Consider the following 18,021-nt stretch of genomic DNA (forward strand, 5'->3'; position numbering starts at 1 on the left):
GGAGCCGGGCCTGCACGCAGGTTGCTGATGCCAGGTCCAGCGTTTCTTCAAGTCTGTCTCGTCTTACACTGCTCAGGGCGGGGAAATGGTAGCTGCTGCCTACGGGAGTATTCCCTGGAGGCCAGCTAATCGAAACAGTCCATCAAACATCACAAGCCGAGTCTATTCCATGAGGTCTTCCTATGTGAAGGGGATTCCCTCCAATGATAACAGTATCTCTAGTTCCCAGCAGCGCTTGGCCCCATGGCCCTTTCAGGCTCAGTTAAGATCGTGGTTTCATCCTAACCAAATGGATTTTTTTGTTTTTTTAAATTCTAGAAATGAAACATCTGGTATCTGCTCCTTCCTCCTGTCTTTTACAGTGGTTTCTCCCTTCTTATGAAATAGCAAAAGACTCAGTCACTAGGGAGGCGGCCCCGTCCTCAGCCACAGCAGCCCCAGGCCTGTTGCGTCCACCCAGCGGCCCGTGAGCTGTCCCTACTAGCACCAGCAGGTGGCGCCACCAGAGGCGAGGTCATAACCAGGACCCCAGGGCGCAGCACCTGGATCTGGGGAGCTCGGCTCCTGGGCTCTCCTCTGGGGACCATTTAGTGTAAAACTGACGGCCCGGCAGGGTCCACATCAACCACCCAGAAGCAGCGTCATCCTCCGAAGGGCCCTGGGAAGGGCTCGCCTCCTGAGGCCTCCGGGACAGTGCGTGGCTGGACCCCCAGGGCACAGGATGTGCAGAGGAGGAAGTGACCCACGCGGCGGTCTCCGTCTAAGCCGTGGTCTCTAGATCCCCTCTACGGCCCACCTCCCACAAAGTCTCAGCCACACCTCCGTTGGCTCTGCTTTGTACTCTAGATGCCTCTGGTCCCATCGCTGAGACCTCAAGGAAGCCCACGTGTGGTCTCACAGAGACACGGAAGTCACTTACAGACATTGTGTTCAGTGTTTTTTCTGATGGCTGCACACCAGTGTGTGTTGAGGGCATCCACCCTCACGTCTGCTCCGCGGCTAGAACGTTCCCCTCTTCGATGCTCTGCAGCTGCAGCCTCTGACTCGCGAGAGTTCTGCTGCCTCGGCGGCTCCCAAAGCCAACCCCGGGGACGGTCCGTGCAGCAAGCAAGACCCCAGGCAGCGCCTCCTCCCCAAATAAGTTGACTTTGGCTTCAGCCTCTATGGCTTTGGCCAAGCTGGCTGCGTAACTGTCCAAGGACTTGTGCACTTCGGCTCTCACGTGAAGAACAGGGTTCTTGGCGGCTTCTGAGAGAGAAGGCAGAGCAAAGGTTAGCGAGGGACCAGGACCGTGGCTGTCCCGGGAGAGGCCTGCCCTTGCTTCACTGCCCCTGGGAGCGGAAGCAAACTGAGGTTAAGGGTGTGGGTTCTGGAGTCACAGTCCGTAAGGTGACGATCCTTGACTCCCCTACTTACTATCTGGGAAATCTTAGAAGTGTTTAATCTCACGTCGGTTACCTCATCTGTAAAGAGAAGATCCTGGCACACCCCTTACATCATGGGGTTCCCGTGATAATTAGACAGCTCTTCCTAAGGTGCTTTAGCCTAGGTCTGGCTCATAGAAAAGGCTTGATAAATACTTTCTATTAATGACATTCAAATTTTTACATCTTTGAAAGAGTTCTCTGGTCTTTCAGCTCCCTGGAGTGTATAATAGCTTTGGCTCTAAACTTCCACAAACCTGAATGTGGTCCCTGTCCTCTCCACCCTCGCTCAGAGATTCCCCAAAGCCATGGAGAACCTCAGGACTGGAAGGACATTAAAGGTTCAGGTGCCCCTTCCCCCAGGATTAGGACTCCTGACACCTAAAGTGCACAGGAGGGAAGGAGTGAGGGAGGGAAGGAGGGATGGAGGGAGGGAGAGAGGGAGGGAGGGAGAGAGGGAGAGAGGGAGGGAGGGAGGGAGGGAGGGAGGGAGAGAGGGAGAGAGGGAGGGAGGGAGGGAGGGAGGGAGGGAGGGAGGGAGGGAGGGAGGGAGAGGGCCCTTCAATTTCACATCCATGGCCTTATGACTATTAACCTCACTGCCTGTTTCTCTCCTGACATTTTGGGAGGAACGGCGTATCCCCTACACCTCACGTTGTCTGGAGTAGGCAACTTCCACCCCATTCTCCAGGAAGGAAAGAGGGGAGGACCTCTGCCCTGCCACTCACTCCCGAGAGGACTGACAAGGTCTTACACACGTGCCTGCTCCCTGCCCTGCGTGCAGAGAAGGCGCCTTTGGAACTGCCGTCCCCCAACACGTAGGCTGGATGGGGCAGGCTTGGCCCTATGCTGGCTGGGTGGATTGCGGAGGGCTTCAATCCATTTTTTTTAACACGGGAGTAACATATTATAGAGCCCATGAAGCTGCTAATCCAAGCTCTGTTCTTGCATCCACTCTGCCCGTAAAGCAGACGAGTTGATATCTGCCTCCTTGACGCCCATGACCACCCCTCCATTCATCTGGAATCGGGGAGGGGGTGGTAGAAGAGATGGGACAAATTATGAACCTCAAACTCTGCCCCGGCCCATATTTATTTTGGTACTCAGCATTTCTGAAGAATTTATATCTTAAAGTCCCTGGACTCTTCCACCACATCCACATCCGGCCATGTCGGTGGCTGTCCTCACCACCGGGTGGGATTCAGAAAAAAAGAGATTCTTCCATCTGTGGGCAGCCTGGATGGCTCCTTTGTCGCTCTTCTAATCAGCATATCTGGATGGGAAACTAGACCCCAAGTTCCAGAGGCACCGAGAGCGCTGAGGGCTGAATTCTGAGCAACTGGAGCAGAAAAACGTAGGGACTGGATGACAGCAGAACTCATTCCTCTCACAGGATCCCAGCGCCCCCATCAGCTTCAGAGGCAACAGGCCAATCGAGACGGCGGCCTTTGCCTCCGGGGAAGTCGGCGCACTCACTGGGCAACGACTTCCATTTTCCACGGGAGGAAGCCAGGCTCAAAGAGGGCAGGTTCAGACTCGTAACCACACATCATCCATGAAGGAAAGAAACCGCGGAGGGCTCAGAAACTGTTGTATTCAGTCGGGCAACTTCCTGAGGGAGGAGATGGGAAGTGTGTGTGTGTGTGTGTGTGTGTGTGTGTGTGTGTGTGTGTGTGTGTGTGTGTGTGTGTGTGTGTGTGTGTGTGTGTGTGTGTGTGTGTGTGTGTGTGTGTCTGTGTGTGTGTCTGTGTGTGTGTGTGTGTGTGTGTCTGTGTACGTAGGCCACTGCTTGCCCAGCCTTAGATGCTGCTTGCTCCGAGAGTTGGAAGCCTAAGGACTCAAGTGAGACTGGCAGGCCGGGAGTGACATGGGGCTGGGCAAAGGCGGGAGCCCTGGTGTGCTGGGGATGGGAGCAGGCTGGGCCAAGGAGCTTTCCTAAGATCCTTTCCCTTCCCCCGTTTCCCTGAAGCCGTCAGTCACAGAAACCCACCTTTGATTTGTTCCACTTCATCTTCGAACGTCACTGAGCTCCTCCTCTTGGGTGGGCAAGTGTGGGAGGGAGGGTTGTCATCAGACGTGAAGTCTTCGAGCAGCATGACATCCGTTCCTAAAACCAAGGGCCGATTGTGCGCCTACAACAGGCAACACCAAGTCCTTCTCGCCACCTTTCTCGCCCTCGCTCACACCCCTTGCGTCCCTCTCTCCCCTTTCATGTATTCAAACCCACAATCAGGTGCAACCAAGTGCCCTGCAGCATTTGCCCAGGACACACACTGTCTCTCGTCCCATTTCAGAGAGTTTGCAGCCAGCCACTGGGGCTGCTTCAGACACATCAAAAATACAGCAGCGTTATCCAGGCGGACGGGTTACCCGCCACAGCGAGCAGACTCACAAGTGATGAGTCTGCCAGACCTGGAATGGGGAAGGGCAGTCGGGCTGAGCGGAGGAGGGGGCTCTATTAAAGGGGCTTTGTGTTCACAGTGATTCTTCTTACAGTGTGAATTTCTATCATTCTAGTTAAAGTATTCCGTGCTAAATAAACATTTCAAACCTGAACATGTAAAGTTCTTTGGGGGCCAAAAAGGGATTGAGAAATATGCCCCCCAAAAAGTGGGGAAAAGGCAGAAAGGAAGGAAGTCCTATGAGAGAGAGCTGGGCAGGTGGGCAGGCAGGGGCGGGGCGGGGGGACCAGTCTTGTTCTGTCTTAGCCTCCAGCTATCAGTCCTTCAAGGCCTTGGTGCTCAGGAAATTAGGAAGAAAGGGGAGCTGGGAGCTCCTCATATGTGGTTTTTTTTTTTTTTTTTTTTGCGGTACGCGGGCCTCTCACTGCTGTGGCCTCTCCGTTGCGGAGCACAGGCTCCGGACACGCAGGCTCAGTGGCCACGGCTCATGGGTCCAGCCGCTCCGCGGCATGTGGGATCTTCCCGGACCGGGGCACGAACCCGCGTCCCCTGCATCAGCAGGCAGACTCTCAACCACTGCGCCACCAGGGAAGCCTCCCTCATGTGTTTTTGCAGAGCAACCTGAAAAGGCGTGTTCCTCTAGCGGACTTCACAACATGGTGGTTAAGCACACAGCTTCCCAAATCGGACAGATCTACGATCACAGGCAGGATATTTAGTCCCTCAGCATCCTTCCATGTCTACAAAATGGGGATCGTAATTCTCTCTACCTCATAGAGTTGTTGGGAGGATTTTGAGTTGAGACGTGTGACGATGTGACACATTGCCTGGCGCACAACAGGTGCCTCATCAATGAAAGTCATCACTCGTGAGGACACGGCTAATAAACAGCGGGGCTGAAGCTCACACTCCGGTCTGTGTGACCCCCAAAGCCCATGCTCTTCCTTCTGCCTACAACAGGGGTCCCCAAGCCCCGGGCCGCGGATCGGTACCGGGCTGCGGCCTGTTAGGAACCGGGCCGCACAGCAGGAGGTGAATGGTGGGCACGCGAGCGAAACTTCACCTGCGGCTCCCCCGTCGCTGGCATCACTGCCTGAACCACGCCCTCCCTGGTCCGTGGAAAAATTGTCTTACACGAAACCGGTCCCTGGTGCCCAAAAGGTTGGGGACCGCTGGCTTACGACACTGTCCCCTTACTCCTTTTTGCCTGGTCACCTCCTATTCACTCTTCAGGTTTTCACATCACTTCCTCAGAGAAGCTTTTCTAACACCGCCCTCCCCGCCGACAAGTTCTCCCCAACAGGGGGCACATACGACCCCGTTACGTGTCCTCACAGCACTCGGCTTCCCCTTCCATAGCTCTCATCACCCTTATAACCCTTACTAAAAGCAGAATTATTGACGTATAATTCGCATCCCACACAATTCACCCATTTAAAGCGCATGGGATGGCCGTCTTTCCCACTAGACGGAAAGCCCCATGAGGGCAGTTTACCACTACATCTCCGGAACCTAGCGCAGTGTCTGCTCAAAGCAAGGGCCTGGCAAGTAAATATCTGTTAAATGAATGAATGTCACTCTGCCTCTGGATTCCTGCTGGTTGTCTGAGAAGAGGGAGAGAGCCCGAGGAGAGACAGAGACCCTCCCGTCCTTCAAGTCACAGCAGGGACTCGGGCCTACAAGGGCGGGTGCTACCAGTGGTTCAAGCCTCCGGGCTGCCAGTGGGAGAACATCCTCAGGGAATGTTCTGCCTGCGGGGAAATGCTCCACGACAGGAGGCCTGGGCTGGGTCCCTGCCCACGGCCGGTCCCCCCGAAATTCCGTGACACAGGCTCAGGCCAAGAAACACAGGTCAAGGCAGAGAGGAGTTTTCCAAAGGTCCCGGCAGGAGAGATGCAAGAGCAGGGAGGGAAATGCCCACAGACAGCCTGCTGTCGAGGGCCAGGATTTGGCACCCTCCCTTCACGCCCAGAACACGGACAGACAGCAGCCCCGGGACGGGGTGCTTCGTCAGCTCCATGAATGACTGACGTAGGGACACCGACAGCCTCTGCCCACGAGCCTCTCATCCAGTCATGAACTGGCAAGCACGGGGTGTGGCATTTGGGTCCCCAGAGCGCCGGCAGCAGACTGTGACATCACCGAGCCTGCCGCTGCGGGGAGGAGTCCTGGGCCGGCACCATCCCCTGGGCCGCAGCTACAGGGAGGGTCTGGAGAATTCTGTTGGAGATGTGTTTCTTTGGGGAGACCGAGTTCCCCGTAGGCATGTCGCAGGGCATCTAATGATGGTGACAAGGTATCCGACCTGGTTGGAGCTGCCCTTGATAGAGGGACGGCTGCCCCAGCTCACAAATGGAGAAACGCGAAGGTTTAGAAACAGACTGAGCAGCTTGTCTGAGATAACACAGCTCTAAAAAGTCAATTCGAGGGCTTCCCTGGTGGCGCAGTGGTTGAGAGTCCGCCTGCCGATGCAGGGCACACGGGTTCGTGCCCCGGTCCGGGAGGATCCCACATGCCGCGGAGCAGCTGGGCCCGTGAGCCATGGCCGCTGAGCCTGCACGTCCGGAGGCTGTGCTCCGCAACGGGAGAGGCCACAACAGTGAGAGGCCCGCGCACCGCCAAAAAAAAAAAAAAAAAGTCAATTCGAGACTGAAAACCAAGCAGGTTGACTCCGGAGCCTGCACTGGACGATGGTTATTATAATTCGAGTAACAACTGACAATCATTTAGCATTTTAACTTTTCAAAGGCTTTCACTTAATTTGAATCTCACAACAACCCTGCATGGCAGAGAGAATAGGAGCTGAGATCCTGTAGAGAGGAGGAAACTGGGGCACAGAGATGCTGAAGAGCCGTGACTGGACACCCAGACCCTTGCCTCTCGCCCCTCCACACCCTGGGAGACATCCCTCTCCCCACCAGCTCCCACCCGGCAGGCACTGGGGAAGCGCGACAGGCGAGGGGCTTACCTGAGTCCTGAGAGCAGCTGAAGCCGGTGTCCCCCGTGCTGCTGCTGTTACCCAGGGGCTGCCCGCCTGCCATGAGTGCCGTGAGGTGTGGGGACAGGCCCAGGTCTGCAAGGCAAGGTCGGCACTGACTGCACAATCCACGGCCCACCCAGTCCCCAGGGGCCTCGCCTCCGCTCCCCTGTCCGCTCTGTCCTCCTCGCAAAGCGTGCTCTCCACGCACTGAGGACACGGAGCTCTTAGCTGCCCTTCCTTCACTTCGCCGCTTGTTCCTATCCCGGGGAGTCTGTGACAGGATTCACTGGGTCCCCCCAGAGGGGAAGCGCTCGTGACAAACGTAAAACACCAACAAGGCAGGTGGGAGAGAAAACAAGGTGAAGGGTCGTGGGAGAAGATCGTGGGATGTTTTTTGAAGAGGCCAAACCCCCAAATGAAGAGGATGTTTGTAAGTTGGAAGGTGGGAAGTGGGCAGTGAAACTAGCCCAGGAAAGAGCTGAGGCTGGCAGAGGGGGAGGCCTGGAAGGAGGCCCCCAGAAGCTCAGGAACTGGAGGTCCAGAGTCTCTGCAGGCAGGTGGGGCTTGATGGAAAGTCTCTACAGGAAGCAGTGGGTCGCCTCCACTGCTGTTCCCAGTTCGGGGTCCAGGCTCCCGTTCCCCATGTTGGCAGGAGAGTGGACAGAGTGAACTGGGGGACTCTGGACTTAGCGACACCAGGCACATGGCAACGTGGCAAAAACCGAGGGAACAATGAGAAGCTACATAGTTACCAGTGGGAGCCCCACCCTGGGCAGAAGACCAGAGACCCCGTCCCCAGGGAAATCCAGCCAGCCAGAGAGAAAAGCCCCACAGACCCCAAGATCTGGGCGCCCCGTGAGACAGCCCAGTCCCACCACCGCCCAGGGCTTCCCGCTGGCTTTCCTGGGCCGACTTACTAACCGTGAGGGACGGTGGAGATCACCAGATACTTAAGGAAAGGCACTAGCAGAAATGGGGAAATAAAAAAGGAAGGGAGGAAGGAGAGAAGGGAGAAAAAAGGATGTCTCGGGAGACGATGCAGGGAGCTTCAGAAAACAAACAGAATTCTAATTGGGTGTCCTTAGAAAATTGAGAAAATAGTGACTCCATGAACAAAAGAGCTGGTGGCCATAAAGACCATGGAGTTAACAAAAAAGGCACTCTTAGCAATTAAAAAAAAGCACAGAAAAGTCAAACTCCTCCGATCTCACGAGGAAGACCTACCTACCTGCCACGAAGGACCACCAGCGTTCCTCCCCAGCAAACCTACAGAGAGGAGACACCTCCACCCTGTACCTTCATCCTAATTCTTCTGAGGGGACAAAGTGACATGACACACATGCCCTCCTTTCTCCTTCAGAGCCACGGAGGAAATGATGGGGGCTGAACCCGTGCAGTCAGAGCACACTGCTCTCAGAAGCTCCCTGTCATGGCCTGTGGGGAAAGCACTTTTGCAAGGAGCCTGCCCCTCTCCTGGGGGCTCGTGTGGAGGTCTGGGGCCAGAGAAGAGCCCAAACATGATCAGCCACCTCCAGGGTCTTGGCCTCAGAATATGACTACGTCTCAGCTGGAAGCCCGGCTTGCGGAGGGGTGGGTCGCCGGGGGAACATCCACTGCCACCCGGGACGGCTGAGGCCACAGTGGGTTCTGGACGCCATCTCTGAGGCTGCAGTGAAAGCCAGGCACAAGTCCTGGTCTCTACCAGTGGGAGAAATCACTGGAGCCAGACCAATGCGGCTCGGCTAAGAGATGTGGAAACAGGGCAGCCGGGCGGCAACTCTCTATTCTGTTTATCCAGCATTTTACCACTGGAGAGTAGACTCAGTTACCCTGAGTTTTTTCACATGAAACAACAACACATCTACTGGGCTGGGCCCAATCCGCCCCCTTTCACAAATTTTTTTTTTAAAAGAAAGAAAGAAAAAGGCACAAAACGACAGGCACAGGGATCAGATCAGAAGCCTGGAGTGGCCAGAAGAGTCATGAGTGCCTTTGAGCGGCTAAAAGAACAGAGTGCAATTCTGGGGTGACACTGGCACTTTGAAGTAACCAGAAGACCTCTAGGTGGCGCCAGGAAGGGAACTTGGCAAAACAAGGCAGGAAAATTCAAAGGCCCCAGGGTCTCCTTCCTTCCCTCCAGCCCAGACCTCACAAGGGCATTTCCTCTGAGGAGGGGCATTTCCTCTGAGCAAATGGGAGTCAGCGTCCTTCCCTGCAGAAGACAGCTGGGAAGGCTCTATTCCCGGTTCCAGGAGCTTCGAGCATCACACGAGGGCAGCATTTGGAGAGGCTGGCCTCCCACCATGCCCAGGCCTCCCTCGAAGCCTGGGTTGGGCTGATGTCTGGGCTGTCCACCCCAACTGGGTTGGTGAGTGGCAGAGCTGTTGGAGAAGCCCGTGGCCCTTTCTCCTGAAGGCCCCTTCTTTGCTCCGATCACCCGTAGCCACCTGTCAGCTTTGGAGTTGTCGTCTGGCCTCCCAAGACCAAACGTAAGCATCTAGCTCACGTTTCAGCACTGGAATCAAGGTCCACTCCAGGGCTGACCTACCCACCATGCAGCGGCCCTGCCCGGCAAAGCCCAGGGAGGCCAGAGATCTCAATTCCTAGGGGAGCCCCATGGGAACCTGCTAATGAGACTCACAAGCAGACGTATTGTGGTGGCCCGGTGACAGCCGGCACCCAGGGAAAACCTAAGCTGCTGCACTTCTTCACTTTGGGGCTAACAGAATGAGAAGACCAAAATCCACGGATTATGGCTGAAATCTATATATGAAATAAACATGACTGCATGTGTAAAACTCCTGGCCTCCTGGAGTCAGCAGGAAAGCGCCAGGTGTCTGTGGAATGCCACTTCACTGCACCTGTGCTCACAAGCACGGTTAGGAAAGTTTATAATTCCATGTACTGAATCCTCTGGAGAAAACTTTGCAGATGCCTATGCAAACGGAGAGGAACAAAACCGAGACAGGGCCTCCGAGCCTTTTCTTGCTGGCTTTGGAACAAATCTTACCATCCTTCTTACCGGGGATGCCAGGTGGAAGGCAGAGCTCTCCCTCCTGACCAGAAAGGCTGTGGGCATTCCTGGCGTGGCTGGAGCAGAGCGCGGAGCTGGGGTGGGCACTGCATTCTGCTCTTTTTCCAAGACTCCTGCTGACGCTGTTGCCCACCTCCTGATGTCAGGACGTCCCGGGAAGAGACAGCAGGGATGCCCCCAGCTCCCATTCAAGGGGAAGGCCAGCAACTCAGAACCCATCATCCCACATGCTCTTCAGCCCAAACACATCCCACAAGACTGCTTTTCCCTCGGTGAGGAGACTGCTCACCGCCTTGGACTTGCCAACCCAACCACAGCGGGTGTTTTCCGCCTGTTTTCACGGCCTCACACGCTCTTCCAGGATAATCTCAAGTGGCTTGTGTGGAAAATCTTGGCCCCCAAAGCAGATGTTTCTTTCTGTTCTATCTACCCTCTCCTCCTCCATTCTCCTTCCTCATTTTTTTCCCTTCCTCATTCTTAACTTCATTGGAATCGAAAACATTTAATGTTTTTTTAATTTTTATTTTTTTGCCTAGAAGGTAAGTGATTTTACAAAATCTGAACAAATAAGTTCATCAGTGAAATGAAACCAAACCCTGAATGTACTCCTCCTGGCTCACAAGTCACATTTGGAATCATGGTCTTGCCAGTGGCAGGGGGTGGGCATTTCAGGAATTAAAATACTGGGGTCCTGAGAGATTCTTTTCTCCTATAGTCAAAATTAAAAGTCCCAGAATTCCTTCCTTTCTCAAGAAGGAACACTCCATCAGTCCCTGAGATAAATCAGTGACATTGGTTTGTTTAATTGCCACATGGAAAAGACTCCTATCATCACTACCACTGAATACTCATGATAATTAAGAGTTGTTATTTCTTTCCACTCTCTTGAGAGGGTAGGTGGAAGACCTATTTCCTGAGGAGGAAAAATTATCTCGAGCAGCATGAGTTGCCCAAAGTCATCTGGCAAGAGACTAGAACTGCAGTCTGAACTGGAGCTTTCCTTGAATATGGTCTGATAAGTGCCCTCAGAGTCTGTCTTCCAACAGCCTGTCCAGATGACAGTCTCCCTCAAACGACACAGTCATAACTGCAGGGGCAAGATCCACGAGTGCATGCTACAAACAGTGGGAGCCTCAAAATATCTGCTATGTTGTACTTATTAATGACAATGGAAAAAACAGTGAATTTACAGTGAGGCAACTTGGCAGACGCCATCTTAACTGTAGGGGCTGAAAGTACTTGCCACCAAATTCATACACTGAAGCCCTAACCCCCAATGTGATGGGTCCTTGGGAAGGTACTGAGGTTTAGAAGAGGTCATGAGGGTGGGGTGCTTATAAGAAGAGACCGGAGAGCTTGCTCTCTCCTGTCCCTCTCCCCAGCCCTCCGCCATGGGAGGACACAGCAAAAGGACAGCCTGCAAGAGGGTCCTCACCAGAACCCAACCATGTTGCCACCCTGACCTCAGACTTCCAGCCTCCTGAACTGTGAAAAAATGCATGTCTGTGGTTTAAGCCATGCAGTCTATGGTAGTTTGTTGTAGCAGCCCGAGCTAAGACATCAACCGAGAGATCAGGGTAAGAACTAGCTAGTGAGAAGACCTACTGACATATGTACCCCTGGCACGCTCGTTAGGAAGAGCACATCACCCGCCCAGCCTTGCCTGCCAAAAAGGTATTACCTCACTGTGACCCTGAGAACACATGAGCTACATGCAAATTGAGGGGCCTTCTACAAAATCCCCGATCAGGACTCTACAAAAGGTGTCAAGTCATGAAAGACAAGGAAAAAAAAAAAATTGTCAAAGACTGAAGAAGACAAAGGAGATGTGACAACTGAATACAATGTGGGATCCCGGACTGGATCCTGGAACAGAAAAAGGACATCAATGGGAAAATGGGTGAAATCCGAGTCAAGTCTGTAGTTGTTAATAGCGCTGCACCCCTGGCGATGTCTTAGGTTTGGTAGCTGTGCTACGGTTAGGCAAGATGTCAGCACTAGGAGAAGTTGGGCGGATGGGTATTCTCTGTACTGTTTTCCCAACTCTTCACTGAGTCTAAAATTATCTCGAAAGAAAAAGGTTTAAAAAAAAAAATCTATCCCCCACTAGAGTAACTCCTCTGGGTCTCATCAAAGGGGATGGGATCATGTCCAGAAACTGTGAGCTCCGAAATCAATTACCAAATGGAGGAGCAGCTGTAACACACCAGATAGTGACACTTCAGTGAGAGAGTGGAGGTCCGCCATCGACACGTCCTGAATTATTAGCGACAATACGAGGAAACCACCGACCCGTGAGGAAAGGCCCAAGACGGAGTATGTCCAGGAGGAGTAGCTGAGGAGGGCAGGAAGTGCTTTAAAGAGGACCCTGCCTCCAAGGAACACTGAAAGGTGAAGGCAGCCTGGTCCAATGCTTGGGTTCTTTTTTCTCTAGATAGATCTATCTAGATCTACTCTCCAGGCCAGCGGGCCACGGCTGTGGTCACAGAACATGGATTTCTGAACTCTGGTGTACCCTGCCTTGAACTGCCGAGCTCAGGAAATCTGCTTGGGAATCACAGTGGACACTCTGCGATGTTCCTTCCCCAGAGGAAACCTGTGTTTTAAGCCCTGAAGCAGCAGTCAGTCTGAGACCTCGCCCATCAACCTGCCCGAGCGCCTGCAGGACCACAGGCTACACCCACCTGAGGGTGGGCATCCCTTCCCTGACAAGTTCCCAAGTTACCTGTGATCCTGTTGGAAATGCTGAAGAGCCTGGAAGTCCTCTGCCGCTGCACAAACGGTTCCCGGTAATACCGATCCCCAAAGCACATGCCCAGTAGTTCCTTGCGAACCGTCTTGTTCCAGAGTCCATAGATCAGCGGGTGGCAGACGGCACTGGTAAAGGACAGCCAAGTGGCCCAGGTCTCCAGGGTTGGGGAGACATAGTTCTTCCCCCAGAGGGCCTCAGAGGTGATGACGACCATGTAGGGGCCCCAAGTGACCATGAAGGCCCCAATGACCACCAGGATGGTGATGAGCGCTTTGCACTGGTTGGCCGAATAGACCACGCCCTGAAAGGCGTTCTTCCTACTGCCCGAGGAAGAGGTGGAGGTGCTGGAGTTCTTCCTCCCGTTCCCGTGCGCGTCCTCCTCCACAAGGACCACGGTGCCACAGTGCACCTTGCGTGCCTTGACCCTGGCCACGCGGAAGATGAAGCCATAGCACACCAGCATGACCAGGAAGGGGAACAGGGCACACCAGATCTGCCAGAAGGCGGTGTAGCCAGGTTCCCGGTGCCACGCAGCCACACACATCCACTTGAACTCGTCAAACTCCACCGATGACCAACCAAACAGAGGTGGCAGGCAGCCGATGAGGGAGTGAAGCCAGATGTAGGCGAGCGCCACCACGGCTCGATTACCTGTGATCTTCATGGGGTACACCATGGGGTACAGGACCGCATAGTAGCTGGAAAAAGAACGGAGGCAGGTGAGGGAGAGGACTAAACATAGAGAAGACACACCAGGAGGGGCACCCACTGCTCTCCTAGGTGGCGAGCTCTGTTGGATTTCTCTCATTCAACACTGCCATGGGGTGAATGCTTCTAAAAGGAGCACCTTCTCTCAACCCTACCCAGAAAAGTCACAGCCTGGCCACGTGACCCAGCTCCGTGGAACTCTTCATCGGAGAACGGCTGGACACCAGGAAGAACACAGAGCTCAGGCAGCCCTGTTTCCAGAGCCCACTCACATTTGGGGGTGTGGCTAGTCTTCAGGCATCTCCAGGAGTTCTAAGGGACCGTGCATCGAGCCAGATCCCTTCTGTGTTTCTGACAGTAATCCTTTTAGAGCTGTTTTCAGAGGGTCCTCAGAAACCAGAAGAACATCTAAGGATTACGGGGTACATTCATTCAGTGACGTTTACTGAAGGCCTGCCACATGCCAAGCACTGTGCTATGCACCGGGAATACAGGTAAGAAGGTGCAGGGGGAGACAGACACATGAGCAGGGTACAAGGCTCTGGAGCAGAAAGGGGATATTTAATCCTCACAAGAAGTCTTTCGAGTGACTGGCATTATCATTATCCTCATCTTAACAGCAGAGAAAGGATAAATAATCTGCTCTAGATAAGGAAGGGGCAGAAACAAGATAAAACCCCGGGCAACCTGACTCTACAGTCCCCGGCGCACATGCCAGCAATTCCCTGCACACCGCCTTGTTCCGGAGTCCACAGACCAGGGGTGGTTCCTAACCCCTCAGCTCTGTGAAGAAGGAGAGAGGCCTGGAGAGCGACTGATTCTTATTGACGGGGCCTCGGATCCAGACTGCAGGGTCAGGGAGGACTTCCTGGACCAGATGGCACACAGACTCAGGTCTTGAACGAACAGAGGCACTGGCCCAGGAGCAGCTGAGGCAGAACGCCAGCCTTGGCGAGACGCGGAGATGTACCTGAGCACCGGCTCAACGAGGAAGCTGCCTGTGGCTCAACCAGGCCGGCGTGGGGTGATGGTGTGCGGGGAGAAAAGGAGCCAGGGGGCCGGGGCGTGCAGAGCCTTGCCCGCCAGCTGAGCTCTGACCCTTTAACTGGAGTGGGTGGGAGGATTTAGACCATGGGGTTGAAAGTAAACCACCAGCCTCCCCACCCGGACGTTTTATCCAAAGGAAATGTTCTTTAATGATGGAGCTTCTGCAGGAGGGCAACGTGTGGCGGGACAGGGGTGACCACACTGAGGCTGCCTGCTACAGGCGGAACCTTAGGAGATGACTATGGCTATGAGCCTCACACACCACCTGTGAACCACCTGCCCCACCAGGACCTTCCTGAGTCACCCCTGGGCACTAGAGCTCAGGGACGGGGGCCATGGCCTGAATTACCACCTGCTGCCTGGGGCAGGCTCTCATGGAGGGGTCCCTGTATGAAAGGCCTTCCAAGTCAGAGGCAAGACGGGGACTGCTGGTCTCAAGCCTCGAGGCCCCACCAAGGTCTAGCCTGGAAGGAGTGTTTCTGAGCGTGGAGCCTGATGAGAGGAAACCACCGCGATTATGGTATGGATAACAGAACCCCTGCACAGAGCCTGGGGTAAAGCAATTCCTGTCTTCTGCTGACACCTGGGTTCGCATCTTGCAAAGGCCGTGCAGCCCCGTGAAAGAAGCATGCCTTTGGAGTTGGCGATCCCTGGGTTCAGATGGCGACTCTGCTGTCCACTAGCTGTGTGACCTTGGGTAGCTGAGCTAAGCTCTCAGAGCTTCAGTTCCTTCACCAGGAAGATGGGAATCACAGAACACCTGGCATGGATCTGCTCCAAGGACAGAATGGGCTCGAGTGGGGGGAAAGGGCTGGATGGGACCTCCCTTTAGATGGCAGCGGGGACAGAGCTGGGACACTGTGCACTGACGTTTCCCCCTTCCTTCCTGAAGACAGAATCCCTATCTTGTTCCTGCAAAACTGCTGTGACCACAGGGGACGCTGGGCCCTTCTAAGCACCAGGGGATGAATCAGGCCATGCTGGTGGTATCCCCTCCCTTGCCAGGTGACCAGCTGAGGCACTGACCTGTGTGACATCATCTGGCAAATGAAATGTGAGGGGAGTTTGCTGGGGTGGGACTGGGGGCACTTCCAGGAAGGTTTTCTCCACTTTTAAAAAGAAACAAGGCGGATATTTCTCCTTTCCTCTGCCCATTTAAAATGCGTGCAGGCCCTCTGACCTCAGGCAACACTTCAGGGGTGAGTGTACAGGTAGGTGTGGGAGGCCAGGCCTGGGGAACATGAGCTGTCCCCGTGTCCTCTGACCAGCCACGTTCAACCATTAAGATGGGGCTTCCCTGGTGGCGCAGTGGTTGAGAGTCCGCCTGCTGATGCAGGGGACACGGGTTCATGCCCCGGTCCGGGAAGATCCCACATGCCGCGGAGTGGCTGGGACCGTGAGCCATGGCCGCTGAGCCTGCGCGTCCGGAGCCTGTGCTCCGCGACGGGAGGGGCCACAACAGTGAGAGGCCCGCATACCGCAAACAAACAAACAAACAAACAAAAGTAAACAGTGACTGCTTCTGATCGGTGGGATTATGGATATTTCTTATTGTACTCTTTCTACTTTTGGTATTATTTTCTTCTGTTGGGGGGAAAGGAGATATTTGGAGAAGCCACCTGATTAGTTCTGACCAATGGCTTCCTTCCCTCTAACACCCCTCAGGGGCAGAGGGCTGAAAGGATTCTGGCCTTGGCCCTAGCGGAGGCCTGCACCTTGGGCAGACCATCCAGCCACCACTCATCGGCTCAAAAATGGACGATCCCAAGGGAGCCAGGGGACTCGTGTCACCCAGTGACGACAGTCCTGGGGAACCCCTCTGTGTTTTCCCTGACTCCCTCCCCAATTCTATAAATCACAGAGACTCTGAATCTCCCCCCTCTGCCCTTGTACAGTTGAACCCTTGCCTGGGATGAATGAAGTGACCATTGGCAAAATCCTAATAAAGAAGACTCCAGGGGTTGGAAACTCTCTGTCAGAGTCTGCAGGACTTTCACAACTAAATCTGACAGCCTAACGCAGGAATCTGGAAGAATCTTCTAGATAGAGCTGAGGGGCGTCAGCAGTGCTATTCCTTGCTGGAGCCAGCTATGCCACAAGAAGGATAAATAAATGTTTTAAAGCACACACTGTCTCTCCCAGGCGCCACCATCTTACTCCCTGCGTTGTCTTCCCTTCCCCTGCTCTCCTTCCATCCAGGACTGAGCTGATGTTCAGGCCCTTGCACTGTGGAGGATAGAGAGTATTTCCTCTTTGGGCTGCCCCGGTGCAGCTCTGGCCCAACCCAAAGCAACAGAGAGCAGGCAGCACTTTGGGGAAGACCTGGATCTGATACCTCCTCTGCCACGTCACCTTCCTCAGCTTCTGTTTCTCAACTATTAACTGAGAAGCAGAAGTTAATAGAACTTTTCTTTCTAATTTGTTTTTCTCATTTTTTGGCCACGCTGCACAGAATGTGGCATCTTAGTTCCCTGACCAGGGATCGAACCCACGTCCCCTGCAGCTGGAAGCGCAGAGTCTTAACCACTGGACCACCAGGGAAGTCCCCAACTACATGCAAGCTAGACCAGATAAAATCAGAGGTGCTCTGGTTGAGGGGATAGAAGAAGAGGCAGAACTCTGCTTTCTCACCCTCCCCAGCACAGACGTGACACCCTCCCGAGGAACTGAGGCAGCCTGGAGGGCACAGCCCACATGATCTCTCAGGTTCCCCCTTCACCCACACTCCTAAACCCTTCATTCTCTGAGTGTGATGCAAGCTTACCGGTCGACGGCGATGACCCCGAGGGTGAGCATGCTGGCCGAGCTGATAAGCAGGTAGAGGAGGGCCGAGAAGTTGCACCAGACCACGCCGAAGATCCATTCCCTCCGAACGGAGCTGGTCGCCACGAAAGGCAGCACCAGCACGGACAGCAGGAAGTTGGACAGCGTCAGGCTGAAGACGAACTTGTTGCTGAGGGTGAGGAGGTAGGACTTCCTGTACAAGGTGACCACGATGACCAGGTTGCCCAGGCAGACGAAAATGGTGATGACGACAATGGCGATGAACTCGGTGACGACGACGCCCCCTTGGCCACCGTCCTCCTCGGTGAGGTTACTCAGCTCCTTCCTGTGGCTGAGGGAGGAGTTGAAGCTCATGGTCAGTGCGCCTCGGCGGGGGGTGGGCAGAGCATGCTGGACGACTGGAAAGACAAGACCCAGAGACAGGAGAGCAGTCATCAGTCCACAGCCTGTGCACTTTACAGAAGAGCTGCAGAGGCCCCGGGTCACCCAGCCAGTCGCCTCCACGCAAGCTCTACAGAAGTGGCCAGCTTTCCACAACCGACTTTCTACGTGACTCACCGTGTCCCTGTGAACGATGTGTTCCCCCAATCTATCTATTTATTTATTTATTTAACTTTTGGCTGCGCTGGGTCTTCGTTGCTGCATGCGGGCTTTCTCTAGTTGCAGCGAGCGGGGGCCTCTCTTGTTGCGGAGCACAGGCTCTAGGCACACGGGCTTCAGTAGTTGTGGCTCGCAGGCTCCAGAGCACAGGTTCAGTAGTTGTGGCGCACGGGCTTAGTTGCTCCGCGGCATGTGGGATCTTCCCAGACCAGGGCTCGAACCCGTGTCCCCTGCATTGGCAGGTGAGCTCTCAACCACTGAGCCACCAGGGAAGTCCACTCCCGCTCCTT

General features: G+C 54.5%; 1 protein-coding gene across 1 annotated transcript; it reads right to left on the bottom strand.

Moving 5' to 3' along the window:
• Positions 1–778: 778 nt before the first annotated feature.
• On the bottom strand, positions 779–17,500 carry GPR161 (G protein-coupled receptor 161). Its single transcript, XM_082657623.1, has 5 exons — positions 17,112–17,500; positions 12,566–13,290; positions 6,795–6,899; positions 3,415–3,531; positions 779–1,248 (listed from the first exon to the last, which is right to left on the bottom strand). The coding sequence occupies exons 1-5, from the start codon at positions 17,483–17,485 to the stop codon at positions 983–985; spliced, it is 1,587 nt and encodes a 528-aa protein (XP_082513749.1). The 5' UTR covers positions 17,486–17,500; the 3' UTR covers positions 779–982.
• Positions 17,501–18,021: the final 521 nt, after the last annotated feature.

Source organism: Grampus griseus (genome assembly GCF_964374135.1).
Source record: "Grampus griseus genome assembly, chromosome: 1".
NCBI lineage: Eukaryota > Metazoa > Chordata > Mammalia > Artiodactyla > Delphinidae > Grampus > Grampus griseus.

Coding starts and splice junctions, on each gene's coding strand:
- GPR161 (XM_082657623.1), bottom strand. CDS start 17,485: ATGAGCTTCAACTCCTCCCTCAGCCACAGGAAGGAGCTGAGTAACCTC. Junction 13,291..17,111: donor GGGGTCATCGCCGTCGACCG/GTAAGCTTGCAT, acceptor TTCTTTTTCCAG/CTACTATGCGGTCCTGTACC. Junction 6,900..12,565: donor CATTTCCAACAGGATCACAG/GTAACTTGGGAA, acceptor CTTGCCTTGCAG/ACCTGGGCCTGTCCCCACAC.